The 18,141-nt window shown below is 32.8% G+C and overlaps 1 protein-coding gene across 1 annotated transcript in view; it reads left to right on the top strand.

Annotated features, from left to right (window-relative positions):
- CHIC2 (cysteine rich hydrophobic domain 2) overlaps positions 1 to 17,660 on the top strand; it is a 44,500-nt gene extending 26,840 nt beyond the window's left edge. The window contains exons 4-6 of the mRNA XM_059067667.2: positions 13,625 to 13,681; positions 13,848 to 13,907; positions 17,132 to 17,660. Of these exons, the coding sequence (XP_058923650.1) occupies positions 13,625 to 13,681; positions 13,848 to 13,907; positions 17,132 to 17,182 (168 nt within the window). The 3' untranslated portion in view covers positions 17,183 to 17,660. The remainder of the gene's footprint in view (positions 1 to 13,624; positions 13,682 to 13,847; positions 13,908 to 17,131) is intronic.
- The last annotated feature ends 481 nt before the right edge of the window (positions 17,661 to 18,141 follow it).

The raw sequence follows: 18,141 nt of genomic DNA, 5'->3' as shown, positions 1-18,141 counted from the left end.
AGGATGATTTGTTGAAAAGACTATCCTTTTTCCATTAAATTGCTATTGCATTGGTACATTGTCAAAAGTCAGTCAACCATATTTATGTGGATCTATTTCTGGACTCTTTTCTGTTCTATTGACTTCTGTGTGTCCATCTTGATTTCAGTACCATGTGGTCTTATTTATAATATTTTATAGCTGTATAGTATATAGTATATATATATGCTATAGTGCTGTAGTACCTACTATAAAACTATAAAGTACTATATACAAGATACATCTATATATATGTATATATAGTACCTAGTGTGTGTGTGTATATATATACACATATATATGTATGTGTGTATGTGTGTGTGTGTATATATATATGTATATAGTTTAGTACCTTATAGCTTCATAGTAATTATGGAAATCAGGTAGGGCAAATCTTCCAAACTTCATTCTTTTTCAGGATTGTTTTGGCTATTCTGATTTCTTTCATTTTTCATATATGTTTTAGAATCAGATTGTTGTGTCTAAAAAAATATGCTAGGGCTTCCCTGGTGGCGCAGTGGTTGAGAATCCGCCTGCCGATGCAGGAGACACGGGTTCGTGCCCCGGTCCGGGAAGATCCCACATGCCGCGGAGCGGCTGGGCCCGTGAGCCATGGCCTCTGAGCCTGTGCGTCGGGAGCCTGTGCTCCGCAACGGGAGAGGCCACAACAGTGAGAGGCCCGCGTACCACAAAAAAAAAAAAAAAAAAAAAAAAAAAAAATGCTGGCATTTTGATGGATTGAAATTATAGATCAATATGGAGAAAATTGACATCTTAACAAGTCTTCTAAACCATTAATATGGCATACCTCTCTTTATTTAGGTCTTTGATTTCTTTTTCATCGGTATTTTGTAATTTTTTGCATAGCATACAGATCATGCACATATTTTGTCAGCTTTATGTGTATTTATTTCTTTGGTTTTGGTGCTATTAATGGTATTTTTAAATTTTTGATTTCCAGTTGTTCATTGCTAGTACATAAAAAATACAATTGATTTTTGTATATTGACATTGTGTCCTGTGATCTTATTATATTCCAGGAATGTTTTTGTACATTCTATGGGATTTTCTACATAGATAACCATGTTGTTTTATTTCTTGATTTCTAATCTGTATACCTTTTATTTCTTTCTCTCTTTTTTCACTGAGTAGGATTTCCAGTAAGATGTTGAATAGGCGTGATGAGAGTAGACTCCTTTAGGCCTGATTTTCTCTATTTTTATGTTTTCAATTTCACTGATTTTTTGCTCTTATTTTTATTATTTCTTCTCCTTGCTTTGGATTTAATTTGTTTATTTATTTCTAACTGCACTGACTAGAATCTCCAGAAAAACACTGATTAGAAGCAGTGAGAACATATGTCCTTGTCTTGCTCCTGATATTAGGGGGAATGCATTCTCACTTTAATCATTCCATATCATATTAATTACACGGTATTGTAGATGTGTTTTATCATATGAGTAAGTTTTATTCTACTAGTTTGTGGAGAGTTTTTATTAGGAATAGATGTTGGATTTTGTCAGACACCTTTTCTGCTTCTTTCGAGTGGTTATATGGTTTTTCGTTTAGAAATATGTGGAATTGATTGGATTTTTGGATGTTAAACCAACCTTGCATTCCTGGAATGAACCTCACTTGGTCATGTCTATTTTTCTTTTAATATTTTTGTTGGATTTGATAGACTATAAGTTTGTTTAGAAGTCTTATATCTGTGTTCTTGAAGGATATTTTTCTGTAGTCTTTTCTCATAATGTCTGATTTTGGCATTGGGGCAGTAATAGCCTCACAAAATGAGTTGGGAAGTGTTCCCTCCACTTCAGTGTTCTGGATGAGTTTGTGTAGAATATGCATTATTTCTTCCTTAAATTTTAGGAGCATTCACCAAGGTTCCTCTGTGTTGTAATGTGTATCAATTCTCCATTCTTTTTTATGGCTGAATAATAACCCATTATGCATATATATCACAATTTGTGCTTAACTTCTCGAGGAACCAGAGCAGAGTTTAGTCTAGGGCTGAGCACTAGTGAGGCAAGACCTTCCTGGTTACTTTACTCAGTAGCTTGTTAATTGTGATGTTCTCTAGTCTGGCTCATGGAAAGAGGCTTTGTGCTGGATCTTTTGTCAGTTTTGGATACTCTTCCTCTAATCCTTTCTAGTAGTTCTTTGCTCTACCTTTGGTAGTTTCCTTACCCAAATGTGCTGCTCAGCACTCACCTTAATACTCAGTAGGGACTATCTGCAGATCTTTGGAGTTCTTTGCAGCACTTTCCTTTCTGGTATTCTGTTCTGTGGCTTCTAGCTGCCTTGGTTTCCTCAGATTCTCAGCTCAGTCTCCTTAACTCAGAGTTGCCAGGCTTTGTCTGGGCTCTCCCTCCATTCACTGTGACCTGGAAGCTCTCTGACATCAGTAATCATGGGAAATCATAGGGCCTTTCTCATTTGCCTCTGGTCTCCCAGGAATTCTGGTTTTTCATTGTCTGTTGTCCATTGTTCTGAAAACAGTTTCATATGCTTTGAGGGGTATTTTGGTTTTTTGTTTGTTTGTTTGTTTGTTTTGATGGTTTCAGGCCAGAGGGTAAATCTGGTGCCTATTGCTGCATCGTTGCTGAAAATGAATGTCTGAATGTCCTCTTTTTATAGAAGTGTTTTGACAAATAACTACTGTGCTGCGGATTGAAAGATTTATATTAACGCTATAGTCAAAGAGCATGTAGTCTATTTGGAGAATTGGCTAGATGAGTGCAGAGATAGTTTAAGTTTGTAAGTACTTGTCATGTTTTTCGTGAAGTAGCTCTAATAACAAAAGACAATAAATATATGTCCTTAGGGTCTAGAAATATGAAGTAGCCAAACTGCAATCACAAAATATGTTTGAAGTTTTGTGTTACATCTTAGACACTCATCTGAATTTTACATTCTATTATATAACATAGTTGTTTTAATAGAAAATGTTTAAAATGACTTATTGAATAAAGTTGATACTCTTAGAATATAAGCTTATCTGTCTTATGAAATTGCTGGTTTTAGCTACCACTTCTTTATGCTGCTAGTATGCCATTCTCTGGAAGTTACTTATTCATTAATTCAATTAATATTTCTAAGGCTGCACTGTGGGCTTGGTACTATTTAAGATGCTGTTTAGATACTGTTTAGAGGTTATATGTTTCCTCTTGTAGACTTAAAATGTAGACAAAAAGCAATGAGGTAATTAAAAATAGTGATAAGTGCTTGGAAGACAATAAAACAGAAAACCTCAGCCTTTTGGTGTTCTTTGTAAGAGCTTGAGGAGCTTACAAGCAAATTAAATGCTTCAGCTTCATTAAATAGATTTTTTGACCTGTACTTTGCAAAAGCTTATTTTTGTTGATACTTGTGATTATACTTTGCTTTTTGATTGTGCCTTAATTGTAATATTATAGTTTTGAAAATTGATGTCTAAGTAAGTGAACTCTTTATGACTTGTTTTTGCTTTCAGGCTGGCTCATTTATTGAGGAAATAAGTTTCATAATTTTACTGTACATTGTGTTACAGTATTTTTTGTTTTAGTTTGTTTTCCATCCTAAAGTAACTGTTAGTTTCAGTCTTCTAAGATTTTGCATATATATATATAAAATATCCCACATTTAGTGGTTTTATAGACTGTTTTTATATGCTCTCAGCCATTATCCTTTCTGACTGAAGAACTCTTAAGTTTAGAATGTTTATACACCAATTTCTTAATCATATGAGTTGTCTTACCTCCTTTTTTTAGTGCTTTAATCTCTCTCTTACATATGATGGCCAAAATTGTGTGGCTTTCTAAAAGTGCTCTCTGTATGGATTTGTTGTAAATGGTGTATATTTCCATTCCCTTTATACTTTTATTTGTATGTCGTCCTATATCAGGGGATCATTTCTTTAGGAATTGGGAAATAGGCTGTAACATGTGGTAGCTGGGACCTGCACTTTGGTGCTAGAGGAACTGGTTTGGAAAGTGGTACTTACTCAGAATGACTGATCAGTTCACTCTCTCTAAACCTCAGTTTTTACCTCTCTAAGATGGCGTTAATCTCTTCTTTGCAGTGTTGTTTTAAAAATTAGAGCAAGTGCATGTAGAGTACTTAGTGTAGTATTTTGGCTATAGTGTGTGCTTAGTTAACAGCAGTTGCTATTAATATCATTTTATTATTATTCTTCCCAGTGTCTATCTTGCTAACTACTATATCCCCAGTGCCTCTCACAGTGCCTCTCGTCTACTTTATGTTCAATAAGTGTTTGCTGAACGAATGTACCTTTTGGCTTTCGAAATTCTTGAGTAGCAAGAACATAACATTTCAGAAGATATAGTCCTCACTATTCAAAATAAGATTCCTAAGGAAATAAAAGCATCTTGTCTTTTAGAGTAAATAACATTTTTTTTTTTCTGCAGGAGCAGTGTGATAAAGTATATACAATAGTAAATCAGTGTTTGAAGCTGAGTGACTTTGAGAGAGTCGCTTAAAACCTCTCTGAGCCTGGACTTTCACCCCCCCACAAACACACCTTCTTTTTCTTTTAATCTCAGAAGAAGAGAGGCTGACTGATCTCTCTAGGTACTCTCCAGCCCTAAAAATCTATAATCCTTTGAAAATTGAGCTGTGTAGGTCTACAAAACATCACTATTTCCAAGCTCTAAGTAAAGAAGTTCTCAATATTGATTTTTATTTCAAATCTAAAGAATTAACATTTTAGTAAAATATTTTCTTTCTTTGTTTTTTTTTTTTGTTTTGTTTTGTTTTTTGTTTTTCTTTTACCTTTTTGGCTTCTATGAGTTTTTTGGATAATTGCTATTTAGTTTTAAAACTTTGATTTAAAAAAAATGGCCTGTATCTCATCTAACTGTATTTCTTTTACTTTAAGTTGTAGAATGCTTAGATTTACTTCTAGATATCTTTTCTTTCAACCTCAAGTTTAGTTATCCAATAATTGTGAGTTACTTTGGTTGGGGTGTACAAGGGGTGGAAAATCCAAATGGAAGAGGTCAAGAGTGGAGGGTTTTGAGTGAGAATGCAGCCTTGTAAGACTTAAAAAAATTCAAGGGAAAGTGAACCTAGGACAATCATAACCAAAGAGCTGCAAATATTTGTATATGAGAGGAATTTGAAGTATACTTACTCAGTTATACTAACAGTATTAAAAGTTACCCAAAACTTTTAGAATTCTAATTTACTCTGTGTTTGGGATTTGAGCATTTGTATTCAGTAACTCTGAATCATAAGATGAGAATGTCAGTGAACATTTGGATGAATAATTATATAAAGAAAAATGCTTCTAACATGTTTCAGGTAATGAAAGCAAAACAAACTTAAAAACATCATAATGAAATTTTAGTGAAGGGCGATCTTGAAAAGTTTCTGATAAACAAGAGATGATGAATTAAATGTATTCTTATGACAGTCATTATTATTAATTGAAAGTATAGGAAAACCAATGCTAACTTTTTTAATGAATGCTATCCAATTGCTTTATTTCTATAAATATAACATATTTATAAGGGCTTTCATATGTTCAAGATAAGTATACATCTGTGAAACCAACATTATAAGCGATGCCGTAAACCCAGCCATCACCTCTAATAATTCACTCCTTTCCTCCCTCTTTTGTGTGTGTAGGTGTGATGAGAACATTTAACATAAGATCTACCCCATGCATTCTTCCCCCACCCCCAGCTTTACTGGGATGTAATTGACACATAACATTGTGTAAGTTTAAAGTGTACAACATGATGATCTGATACACATATATATTGCAAAACCCATATGTTCTCTTCTAATCTTGAGTGTTCACTTTATGCCAGGGTCATTGAGTTAATCAATTTACTTGTACTGTGTCATTCAATCTTCCCCAAATTCCAAGAGTAGGCATTCATATTATTCCTATTTTAAGGATGAGAAAACTGAGGCTCAGAAGTTAAGTAATGTATTTGAGATTCCTACAGTCTACAAAGCTAGGCCATAATTTGAACCCCAGGCTTAAAGCCTCAGATATGCTTTTTTTTTTTCACTCTGATAAGGATACAAAATCAAATTGTTTTTTATTACTTATCATGATTTAATTTTATACCTGGAAGCAGGTGGACTTTAGAGGTTTGGAAGAAACTTAAAAGATTATTATTTCACAAGATAGGAGATTCAGGCCCATGGAGTGTTGTAAGTTTATCCAGTTGATTTATAAATGGTAACAATGTTCAAGCATTTTATATTAGCTTTTGCAGTACTTTAGTTTTTCAGCAGACTTAGCTTTCCAATTATTTTTTCCCTAATATTTAAACAAATTTGTATTTCTTGAAAATACAAACTAACAGTAAAGGAAGGAGGCCATAAAGGAGTTAAAGATGCAGGAAAACAGTATATTTTAATCAAATTTTATACAAAGTTCCAGTTGGACAACTAAGAATTGATATATTGCTTTTGCTTCTATTTTACTTTTATAAAAACAAAAATCAACATCCCTGTCTTTGAAGAATTATTAGGTTCTCATTCCCTAATAAATAAGTACACATTATTTCTGGTAAAGTTGTGTTTTTTTTATAATATTACACCCTTCCTTAAAACTTGTGTATTTACTCTTAGAGACACTGAGAATGTCATGGAAGGAGTTAATGCAAAGTAGGAGGGACAGGGACTCGCATGGAAGGAAGAGTTGGGTATTCTAACACCCATCTATCCTTAAGTGTTCAGTTTGCAGTTTTTTGCCTCTTCTTTAGTATCTCCCACATTATAAGGATAAAGAAATAGGTTTAACCTCTTTCAAATCTTACTTCAATTGCTGTGGAAAATGGATCTCATGTAAAAAATTTCTTAGGACCAGAAGAATATATTTATTGCTGTTTCATTTTCAAGAATACTTTAGGCTTGAAACTTAGAAAACTGATTCTTACATAAACTAAATAAATTACTGCTGTTAGTGTGAATGGCACTGATGATTTGTTTTTAGCTGGAGTAAAAACATGTTACTAAATTAAATTCTCATTATGAAAGAGGATATGCAAGAAAGAAGTGTAAACTTTGAGTCTTAAATGTGCAGAGATGGCACTGGGACTTTAAAGATGTGTTAGACGCCTTTAAAATGTGTTTTGCCTGGAGCTGGCTGACATTCAGTTCCCTCTGAATATTTAGAACATAGTATTGGTGTGGTGGTTTATATAAAGATTTGCTCATCTTCTGCAGTGTCCAATCTGCTGTTACCCCGTGCCATGAGTTCTTAATTTCAGATAGTGTATTTTTCATTTCTAGAAGGTCCATTTGATGTTTTTATAGAGGCTAGTCCTCTTTTGAAATTCATCTTTTCACCCATTTTGTCCGTCTTTTCCCTCTATTTAATTGAACGTACTAATCATAGTTAATTTAAATTCCTGTCAACTAATGCCAATACTTGGATTATCTGTGGATCTGTTTCCGTGGGTTTTTTCTTTTGATTATTGATCTTTTTTTTTTTTTTTTTTTTCCGGTACGCGGGCCTCTCACTGCTGTGGCCTCTCCCGTTGCGGAGCACAGGCTTCGGACGTGCAGGCTCAGCGGCCATGACTCACGGGCCAAGCCCCTCCACGGCATGTGGGATCTTCCAGACCGGGGCACGAACCCGTGTCCCCTGCATCGGCAGGTGGACTCTCAACCACTGCGCCACCAGGGAAGCCCATAAATGCCATTTTCATCATTCACAAAGTAGTCAGAGTAACCTTAAAAAGTTAAGAACCACAGGCCTAGTCATACACTCTTTTTTAAAAAAAGTATAAATTTATTTATTTTTGGCTGTGTTGGGTCTTCTTGCTGTGCACGGGCTTTCTCTAGTTGCGGCAAGCAGGGGCTACTCTAAGTTGGGGTGTGAGGGCTTCTCACATGCGGTGGCTTTTCTTGTTGCAGAGCATGGTCTCTAGGCTCTGGGGCTTCAGTAATTGTGGCTCGCGGGCTCTAGAGCGCAGGCTCGGTAGTTGTTGGCACACTGGCTTAGTTGCTCCAAGGCATGGGGGATCTTCCCGGACCAGGGCTCAAACCCGTGTCCCCTGCATTGGCAGGTGGATTCTTAACCACTGCGCCACCAGGGAAGCCCTAGTCATATACTCTTGATTAAACTGTATTTAAGCATACCTTGTTTAAGATTAGTACCTATAAGTCACTGCTCAGTACTAAGTTAAAAGGGCATTTTTGATACACAAAATATTTGCAGTTGTTTAGTTTATCTTCATCTAAAAATAGTACTTTTAACAAACAGTATGAAAAGGATTGTTCTGAATATACTTTAGTGGATATTTAGTTTATCTAGGTTACTTCAAATTTAATATTCACATAAAATTTTTAAAAGCGGCCTTTAAGTACAGGAAGGGAATTTGTTTAAAAATCCTTTTGAGGAATCTAATCATATTCTAGTTTGTCTTTTGGTGAATATAGATTTTTCATGTATCATAATACTGAGATATGCCATTTAATTTTCTGCACATAACTGCAGTATAAGGTTTATATTAATCCAGAACATACAGAGGTGAATCAAGTAATTTTCTCTTAAGTTAAAATAATTATTTAAAATTTGTATGATTTCTTTCTAATGACTTATAACTAAGAACACTTTTGTTTCACTTATTTTAATTATTTGAATTCGCACAGATGTCAAAAGATAAGTATAGTTCTTATTTGAAAATACTTAAAAGTTTAAAAAATTGTGAATACATTCAAAGCATTATTCTAGCTAAAGCTTAATTAATGCATTATAAATTTAGGAGTTTAAAACTAAAACTTGTTTAAATAAGACATTGAACATTTGAAATTGCACTTTGACCTTCTGTGATGTTATGAATAAATCCTATTCAAATAAGCTTTAATTTTAAATAGTTGAACTTTTACAAATAGTTATTAGTGAGCTACCCTATTTATACATTTTGTTAACATATCTTAGCATCTTATGTTCTAAAGGCTGATAAGAATGCCATTTCTTTGAGAAAAATTCAGAGAAATTTTGTTACAGCTTCCACATTAAACATTTTTCCTTTGGTTTTAAGTACTTTAAAATCTACGAGATTTCTATGATTTTATTAGCAAGTTCTAGAAAACTACTTCTTTGAAAAACCGTTTTTCCAGACAATTGATTGTGAGTAATTGAATCGTTGGTAATGAGTATACTGTTAGGTAATAGTGGTAACAAGGTAGGCTTCGAAGTAATACATTGAAGATTTTCTAAATGATTTCTTGCTGTCCTGAAAGACTTATTTATATCTAGTGGCACATAATTTGTTTATAGGGAATAATAACATATTCCTTAGAAAGTACGATATTTGATATTAGAAAAAATTACAAAAATGTTTCTTCTAATAATAAGTGAAATTTGAATTTTCAGGAAATCCTAATTTTCAATTGCAGTAACTTAACTATATCGAGGTGTTTCATATGTATTTTTCTATTGTAAGCTTACTCTAGATGCTTTGGAAATTGATAGGGCTATATCATACCTAATATTAATTGTTGATTAATCATTATTGGCCTTTTATGTGAATTATCCAGGCTATTTTACCTCTTTTGCATTTTGCATGTTTTGACTTATTTCCACAAGTCTATCAAAAATGTATAGGAACCAAAGGAGTAGAAGCCAAAATTTCTATCCTGTTGTTACTACTTATTACTCAAGTTGAGTCTATTTAGTAAATAAGTCTATTTATAATTGTAATGATGTTTTTAAACCTCTATTATTTTTTACTTTAACATTTCTCAACAGCTATATTAGAACTAGTTCACCAGTGAGAAAAATATAATTAGCAAGGTGTTGAAATGAGGAAATGTGTAAAAAAAAAAAAAAAAAAAAAAAGTTAAAGTGAGAGCTCTGTGATGAGGGAGATGGGTAGGAGTCCAGATGCTTGGAGCAGTCCTTTTCCCAACGAGGTTAGTTGACATGATGTTATTCTCATAAAAAACTTGTTTTGATTACATGGTATGAGTTGGTGGTCTTGGTCCTTTTAATTAAGTATAAGAATCCATGATAAAATTAGATTTCTTATTGATCATCTTATGCAGAAGGACTGAGGATTCATTGGTTAAGAACCACTAACCTGTCTTCTCGCCCCCAGGGTGTGAGCACTGAAAAGGATTAAGGCCCACTGTAGGGAAGCTTGCACTGAAGCCTGCACTGCCCTTTCCCCTGTTCTTTCAGTTAAACAGAAGATTTTTAGTTCCCATGACTGTCAATCTGGTGCTTTTCACAAGCACCAAATTCTTTTAAGAAAATTAAGATGACTTATTTTTAGATCCACTGGCCTAGAATACTTAAAGATGATTTTTTTTTTTTTGGTACTTCATGTTGACAGACCCTATACATATTGTTTTTGTTCTGATGCATATTAGTTTGCTTTAATTTATGTTGAATTTGGTGATTGATACAAACTTTTAAAAATCAAGGACGTATTTTTATATGGTTGAGTTTGTCCAGTAGTAATTACAGAGTTTGGCAATGTTAAATCTTATATTTCATTAGAAATAGCTATCTGACAACCCTGTGGACATAAACTCTTAACTTTTATTTCTAGATTACTGCAATAATAAGGTACTTTCTTTTCATGTTTAAAGGCTTTAAATAGCTTTTATAAATGCTGAAGTGTCATATATTTTTTCAATATCTGCCAAATTGGTATTGTATTTAATTGTGAAAATATATTTTGATTTTGTTAACTAAAATAATTGCAAAGTATTAAACATTCTCAGTAGTTAAAGCTTTTTTCCCCCCCATTTAATTTGAGCTTTTGTTGTTACTAACAAATAATTTGTGGCACAGTTTCTTTTCTTTCTTTCTCTCTTTTCTTTCTTTCTTTTTTTTTTTTTTTTAAATGACTGTTAGAATCTATATACTTGTCACCTTAGTGTGCTAGAAATGTTCCACTCAGATGAAGGGTTCCTTTCTGGTTTTGTATGTTCTCACCTGCTCCTCACTGTAAATCATTGAGATGTCAAGTGCAATGATTAATTAAGCTGCACGTGCAAGTGCTTTTTTTTTTTTCACCTGTCAAGCAGGAAAGAAGTCTTATAGCAAGATTAGATGGTGCTAATTCACAGCTATTACTCCAGACCGTCAAGTGTGTAAAAATATTTTATATTTAGATGCTTACGTAGAATCTGGCATACCACCGTTTGTTTGGTTTAGAATTCTTAAATATTGTAAGATATAATTATTATATCAAACCTTGTCATTAAACTTCCAATTAGAGGCAAAGGATAAATTCAGAATTCCTACATAAATATTTTGGAATTTAAGGTTCATACTTTATAATTATCTTGTATTCAGATACTGGTAGTTGATTTATTTAAAGTAAATATTTAAGTTTCTAAATTTATGTGTGTGTGTATGTATCATATACACCATGAGATCCATTCATAATGAGATTTGTTCTTGTTATAATATAGTATGGGTTTAAATTTGTGATGAAACGATGATTGTGGTAACTACACTTTTTTCTGTGAGTAATGAATATTTGCAGAATGTAATGTTAAACTTTTAATTTTTATACATTAATATGAAACAAGAGACTTGGAAAGCTTGTTCTCCCCAGCTTACTTCTTTCATACCCCCTGCCCCCTTTTTAAACCATCAGTAAAAAGTAAAACCTCAAATTGTATAGTAATCTTAATCTATAATTAAAAGGTCCTAGAAAGGAAGATTACAAGGTAGATTCAGGTTTTGAATCGGTTTTGCCATTGGTTTAGCAGCGGGTGGGCAGGCAGATGCCTGCTCAGAGTAGAACCTATTGCCATTTTTCACCATTGATAGAGTAGCCTTTCAGAGTCAATGAGCTCTGTCAATGTGAGCTTGTCAAGGCTACAACTTCATAGACCTGAGAGGCGGTTTGAGAGGTCAGCCCTTTTCAGGTTCGCTGTGATGCAAATGAACTTTAATGCTTAAACAACTATTGGAATTTTTATGTCTGCTCCTTGTTCTTTTTTCTTCACAAAGTCATTGACGAGACATTCAGTGCTTTTTAAATTGGAAGTTGCATTGTGCTAAAGACCTAGTACAGATTTACGGAGGGCTGAAAGCAGTTAGATCATGTTCTTTTCATGGTGCGATTAGAATCAAATCGATTTCCCTACAGCCTTCAGCATTCAGATGGCAATTTTAACAAAGCTTGGGGGCTAGACAAGGGACAAAACGACTGAACTGAATGTTAATTACACTCTGCAGCCTTATTTTCTTTTGATTTGGGGCTGACTGGCAACTAAATTAACAAAAAGTGTGACCATAACTGCTGCCCTATTTTCATTTAAAAGGAGAGCTGCCTCTAAAAGGCTATCTTTACAAAGAAACAAGTGAGGTTTGCTGATCATTGTTAACGAGGGCACTTTTTTCCTTTAAAATTCTTGCCAAAAAACTGTTCAAAAAAAGTAATGTAATAAATTAGTCATTGGCATATTATTATCCAGGGAGTTAGTTGATTTTCTGATTTTTATGACATAAGCTTAGAAAATGTAAGGCAGTAAGTGGTAGTTATGAATTATAATTGGCACCTCTGTGACTGTGGTGTGTCTTTAGCATGTTTAACATGCTAAGAGGTAATATGGTAACTAGATTATAGTAGGTACTTTAAGTAAATATTAAACATTTTATTATGTAACATTCAAGTATTTAAAACCAGCTTGATCCTAACAGTTTTTCACCTAGCTCATCCTTGTTTGACATGAAGATTTTCGTATTTGATGATTAGTACTTATTTACTTGTGGCACTTTCATGGAGCTGTATGCTTTTTTCCTTTCCTTGCAAGGAAGCTGCAGCTGCAGCAAGTTGCAGTTGCTTCTTGTGGCAACACTGTCCTGTTTGCACCTGCAGCTGTGTCAGTCTCATCCTAACACCTGGCACCATGAATTATCCTCCCCTTTATTCCTCCCAAGCAAGAAACATTTCATGCTGCATAGTATATATTGCAAAAATCAAGTGATCTTAAATATTAATTTCTTAGTTGATTCCTTTAACAGTAGTATTGAATAAAGAGTTTGATTTTCAAATAAAACCAATTTTGTTTGAAAACCAACAAAAATGATTGGTTTAAATGCAGTTTTGCCTCTGTTTGAAAATCTTTATCTGTGGAATAATAAACTAGCTTTTAAATTTGGACATTATTTTTAAGTATGAGGTAAAAATTAGTTTGATTTGTTAGCAAATTGATTTTTTAATTATTTCCTTTTTAAATTTACTGTAAAGGCCCTTTTCATTTCGTTAACTAATGTGTAAGTAACCTTTGTCTTAAAATATATGTATTAAGGTATTCTTGTTTTACTACTTAAGTATTACAAAAATATTTTTGAAAGAAATGGGGATTTAAATTTGTGTCATTTGGTAGATAACATTAGCTGTTTAGACTTTGATAGTTTTAATCAGAGGCTAGTAAGTTCGAAACAGTTAAAAAATACAATGCCAAAAAACAAAACCATATCTTTATCAAAATAGAGTACTATTTCTGTTCAGACTACAATTTAGTGCTTGAATATTGATAGTGTTATAGACCACCCTATACTCAGTCACTGTCTTATACCTCTTTCCTTTTCACACAAAAAGCAGCTGCAAAACAAAGTTTTTCTAAAACCAGTCAAGAGTAAACTTTTTTCTCATTTGTCTTCCAGACACGAAGATCGATTGAGAAGTTATTAGAATGGGAAAACAATAGGTTATACCACAAGGTGAGTACCACAGGGAGCAGCTTCGTACCGTTGGGGTCTGAATTGCACAGTATGGAAACAGATGCTTTTGTTGAACTAAAAATATGAAAGGTGGACAAATGGGTTAGTCTGTGTGCTGCAATAAAATAGAGCTCATTTTTCTTCTTTTACTCTCCTTCTTGTCTAGCTGTGCTTGCACTGGAGACTGAGCAAAAGGAAATGTGAAACGAATAACATGATGGAATATGTAAGTTAAAGGGCTGTTTTGTGAGTTTCTCTATTAAATGATCATTTATTTTGCTTCTGATCTTATTCTTTCCATGATTATTAATCAGCAAAGGTGTCAGGAGCTTAATCTCCTGAGCGCAAGGATTTTCTACGGTTCACAGATGCATGGTTTCATGTGCAAGACTGATTTATAAAGTTATGAATGACTTGAAAACAAGGCTTCACTGTGTTCTGAAAAATAATAAATTAATTGCCAAGATAAAATAGGCTGAACATGTGTTGATGGAGTGTGAAATTTTAGATGCTGTATAAAGAATAACCACAACTTTGGTTACGCAGCAAGTCAGATATGGCTTTTTTATATAATGCTAATCAGGTTTCCAAGTATGGAAGAAAACCTTTCAGTCAAGCCGCTGGAGCTTAAGAAACCTTTAGCCTTTATAGATTTTAACTGCCCATACCTCAGTGGCCTTTAAAGAGTCTTTTAAAGTGTTATTGGAATATTATTTTGTAAAAATTATCTTAAAAGTAAACAAGAGATGAGGTGTTGCTCATCCTGTGTTTATTCTTTAAAAGATGTCTAATGGGCATATATATACAATGAATTTTAGAGCTTAGAATGAGATTTAATTTACTGACTGCTTGATTTACTTGAACAGTTTTTCTCCTTTTGAAAAGTTCAGAATACTATAGAAAATTATGAATCTTTATTCTCCCTCGAGCTTGGGTGTTTTATTTTCAATATGGAAAGGTAATATACAAAAATAAAAAGATCTGAGGAAGAGTTAAGTACCTGACACATCATTTCTGACAGATTTTGTCTATTCTTTGAAACAGTATAGACATCATAGGTTGTGTGTGTGTGTGTGTGTGTGTGTGTGTGTGTGTGTGTGTGTGTGTGTGTATAAGTATAAAAGATTGATGATAACAGTGCTTAGATACTGGAAATAGTTGGAAATTATCATAAAATTTTTTTCTCTGTAGCATTTTCTCTTTCTTTCATTAGCACACAATCAAATCCCATTTCCAGCCTTGAACATAAAAGATATCTTTAAAATGTCTCTTCTTTCATAGAATATCTCTATTCAGTGAACGAAATAATGTAGATTTTATCATTATCTATTATATTAAGCATGTTAACTTATGATGATAAAAAGGCACTTGATACTTCTTTATAATAATAAAAGCACATTCAAATAACTTGTTTTGATATTGACCTGTGAATATGCTAGTCTTATATTTTCATCATAGATGGTGAGAGAGTTTATGTATTTTGTGAGGAGGGATGGATATGTAAGAGATTTAAAGGATTTTGTGAAAAAAATATTTGCTATGTTTATAAACCCAAACCCTAAGATTAAAATAGAGCTTTTTATTTATTTATTTATTTATTTATTTTGCACATTTCTAAATTTACTTTGGAAAGCAAAACATAAGAGTTATTCCCAATACTACTATTTCCAGATAGAACTATAAGAATGTCATTCATTCATAAAATATGCATATTATATTCATGTTTATTTTTATGATGTTCTATTATTAATTAAAATAAAATAATTTAATTTAACCTTCCAAAACATTCTGAACTTATATGCTGTGTTTGTAAAATAGTTTCCTTTAATTATCATAAATTTTTAGATAAACACTTCTACTAAGAAGAGTAGTTTAAAAAAAATAGAAATTGCTTAAAAAATGTATTTTTCTAAGTTTTCTTGGAGAGTATGTGTGTATGTATATGTGTATGTATATGTTTGTGATAGTTGAATGGGGGAAAAACATAATTTAAAAAACCCCCTAAAAATAGTTTTGAAAAGTTAAGATAGTAAATAATCTACCATGTATATCTATTTGACCTCAGATTTTATTTAACTTACAAAAATTTCATTTATTAGTTAAAGGGAAGTAATTCTCCTCAATTATATTTTGAGTATTGGAGTAAATCTATGAAAAATACCAACTTGATACCAACTTTTTAAAATTCAGATATGGCAGAGCAGTATGATCTAGAAGAAATGAGACAAGTGGTTAATTTTTATGTGTAGCTTCTGAAGGGAAAAGTTTGTAAGATTTATTCTTTAAAAACTAGTAATAATTCAAGTGTAGTCAAAGATAGCTTTTATTATTCATTATGTAGTATATACTGTAAAATGTAATTTAATCATCAAATTTTAGAGTTTCAAAGAATCTTGTCATCTCTCCAATCCCTTTATCTTATAGATGAGGAAACTGAGAAACAGAGGAATCTAGCTCAAATAAAGAAGCTGGATAGGAAGCTAATAAACATTTTGTAGGCAAATAACAGGTCAGGAGAGTGGCCCAGGGGGCACCAAAGGATAAGTCAACTAGGAGAGGAATATTTTGGAGCCATGTATAGAAATACCTTCTTTATTGAGACAGATCAAAAGCTAGAACTGAAGAGTGAAAATGAAGGTTTCTGGCCCAGATGGCTAAATGTAGAAGAGTATCCAAACCTGGAGGTCATATCAAGACACAGTTTCTGAAAAAGAATGAGGAGTTCATCAAACTTGGAAACTGTTCATACAATTTTTTTTTTGGCATCTATTCCATATAGGGTTGGAACAAGAGGAAGAATTGATTGTAATTTAAGACAGTTCCAAGTTTAGAATAAAAATCAGCTCTGGTCAACTTGTGTCTTTCTTTGTTACTGTGTTTTGTATTTGTTGATTTTCCTTTAGTTTTCTTGTAAAAAGTCTTTTGGAACAAATTTTAACCTTTAATTTTGCTAACCTAAAAAAAAAGACTTTTAAAAAAATTAAGAGAAAGAGGACCAACTCTTTTTCTAGAGATCACATATCCTGGTACAATAATGAGAACAACTCTAGGTAAAAGGGAGGAAGCCCGAGGAAGTGAATATTGGGTCAGCTACAGCCACCATAGGGCAGTAGAAAGGGCAAGGCTTTGGAGTTAAGACAGTCCTTTGTTCAAATACTGACTCCACAATCCATGGTGTTACACTTCTCGGATTATCAGTTTTCTCATCTATAAAATGAGTATGACAATACTTGCCTCACAGAAAATTGTTGGGATTAAATAGATCCATATAATATGAAACACTTGGTATGTAGTTAGTCCTCAGTAAATGCTAGCTTCCTTTTCTCATTCATTCATGCATGCACTCTCCTTCTGTCAGAGGCACTATCAAAATCATTTTAAGTGATGGAATATAACTGAAGTTTTTTTAAGATAAAATTTTTTTTAAAACTTTTTTTTCTCCTTCTACAGGTCATCCTCATAGAATTTTTACCAAAGACACCGATTTTTCGACCAGATTAGCATTTACTTTATTTATAGAGACTTTCCAAGTATGTTGTCTTTCCAATGGTGCCTTGCTTGGTGCTCTCCTGGTGGTGACATAACATTGGTTCTGCAGAATCGTGTGGTGTTTTTTTCCGTTTTTGTTTTTTTTAATAACCGCATGTTCTAAGTGTGCATTTTTGTCAGACTTTGCAACAGTTATTTCATACAGATGTTTAATACTTAAGTTATTGTGCTCTTTTATGTTATGTATTCTGATTTTCAAGGATTACTTTTTTGTATTATCAAAAAAATACATTTGAACTTAGCATAAAAAGTGGCCAGCCTTTTTTATTTTACCACCAAGGTACACACAGTCCTTTATTTATTAATTCCTTAATATAGAAAAAGACCTTTGTAAGGCTCTACTTATCTGTTCTAGCAAGCACCCTCTTTGTATTATTTTTCTTGCTTTTAAAATTTATTGTCATTATTTTAAAATAAATTTTCTTTCATAGCTTTTTGAACCCTAACATATTTTCTCATACAATTCCTAATGCTCTGTTTACAGCAGAAATATCTATAACATTATGAAGACGTATCAAAAAGTTTTGAAGGTATTTCTGTCTTCAAAAGTAGTAAGGCAGGATTAAATTATTTTCATTAGAATAGACAAATCCCTGAATGGTATGCATGTATCTAATGGTTACTAGAGCTCAGGATCACAAAATATAGTAGCATTACAATCTGTATATTTTTGATCAAGATGATATTAATAATGGCCTCATTTGGGTTATTTTTTATTGTTTATCAAGTCTTGTATACAAAAGCATAGAAATACTCCTTTAAAAAATTTCTAAGGAAAATATTTGTCCCAGTCTAACACAATTGTAGAATGGATATGTGTTTCTGAAAAGTTTCTGAAAGAAAGCAAAAGTTGTAGAATTAAAGTAAGCTGGTGTTTAATACCCCATTAATATTTAAAACAGATTATTACT

Source organism: Kogia breviceps, chromosome 6 (genome assembly GCF_026419965.1).
Source record: "Kogia breviceps isolate mKogBre1 chromosome 6, mKogBre1 haplotype 1, whole genome shotgun sequence".
Classification (NCBI taxonomy): Eukaryota; Metazoa; Chordata; class Mammalia; order Artiodactyla; family Physeteridae; genus Kogia; species Kogia breviceps.
This window is presented reverse-complemented; position numbering and strand designations above follow the sequence as displayed.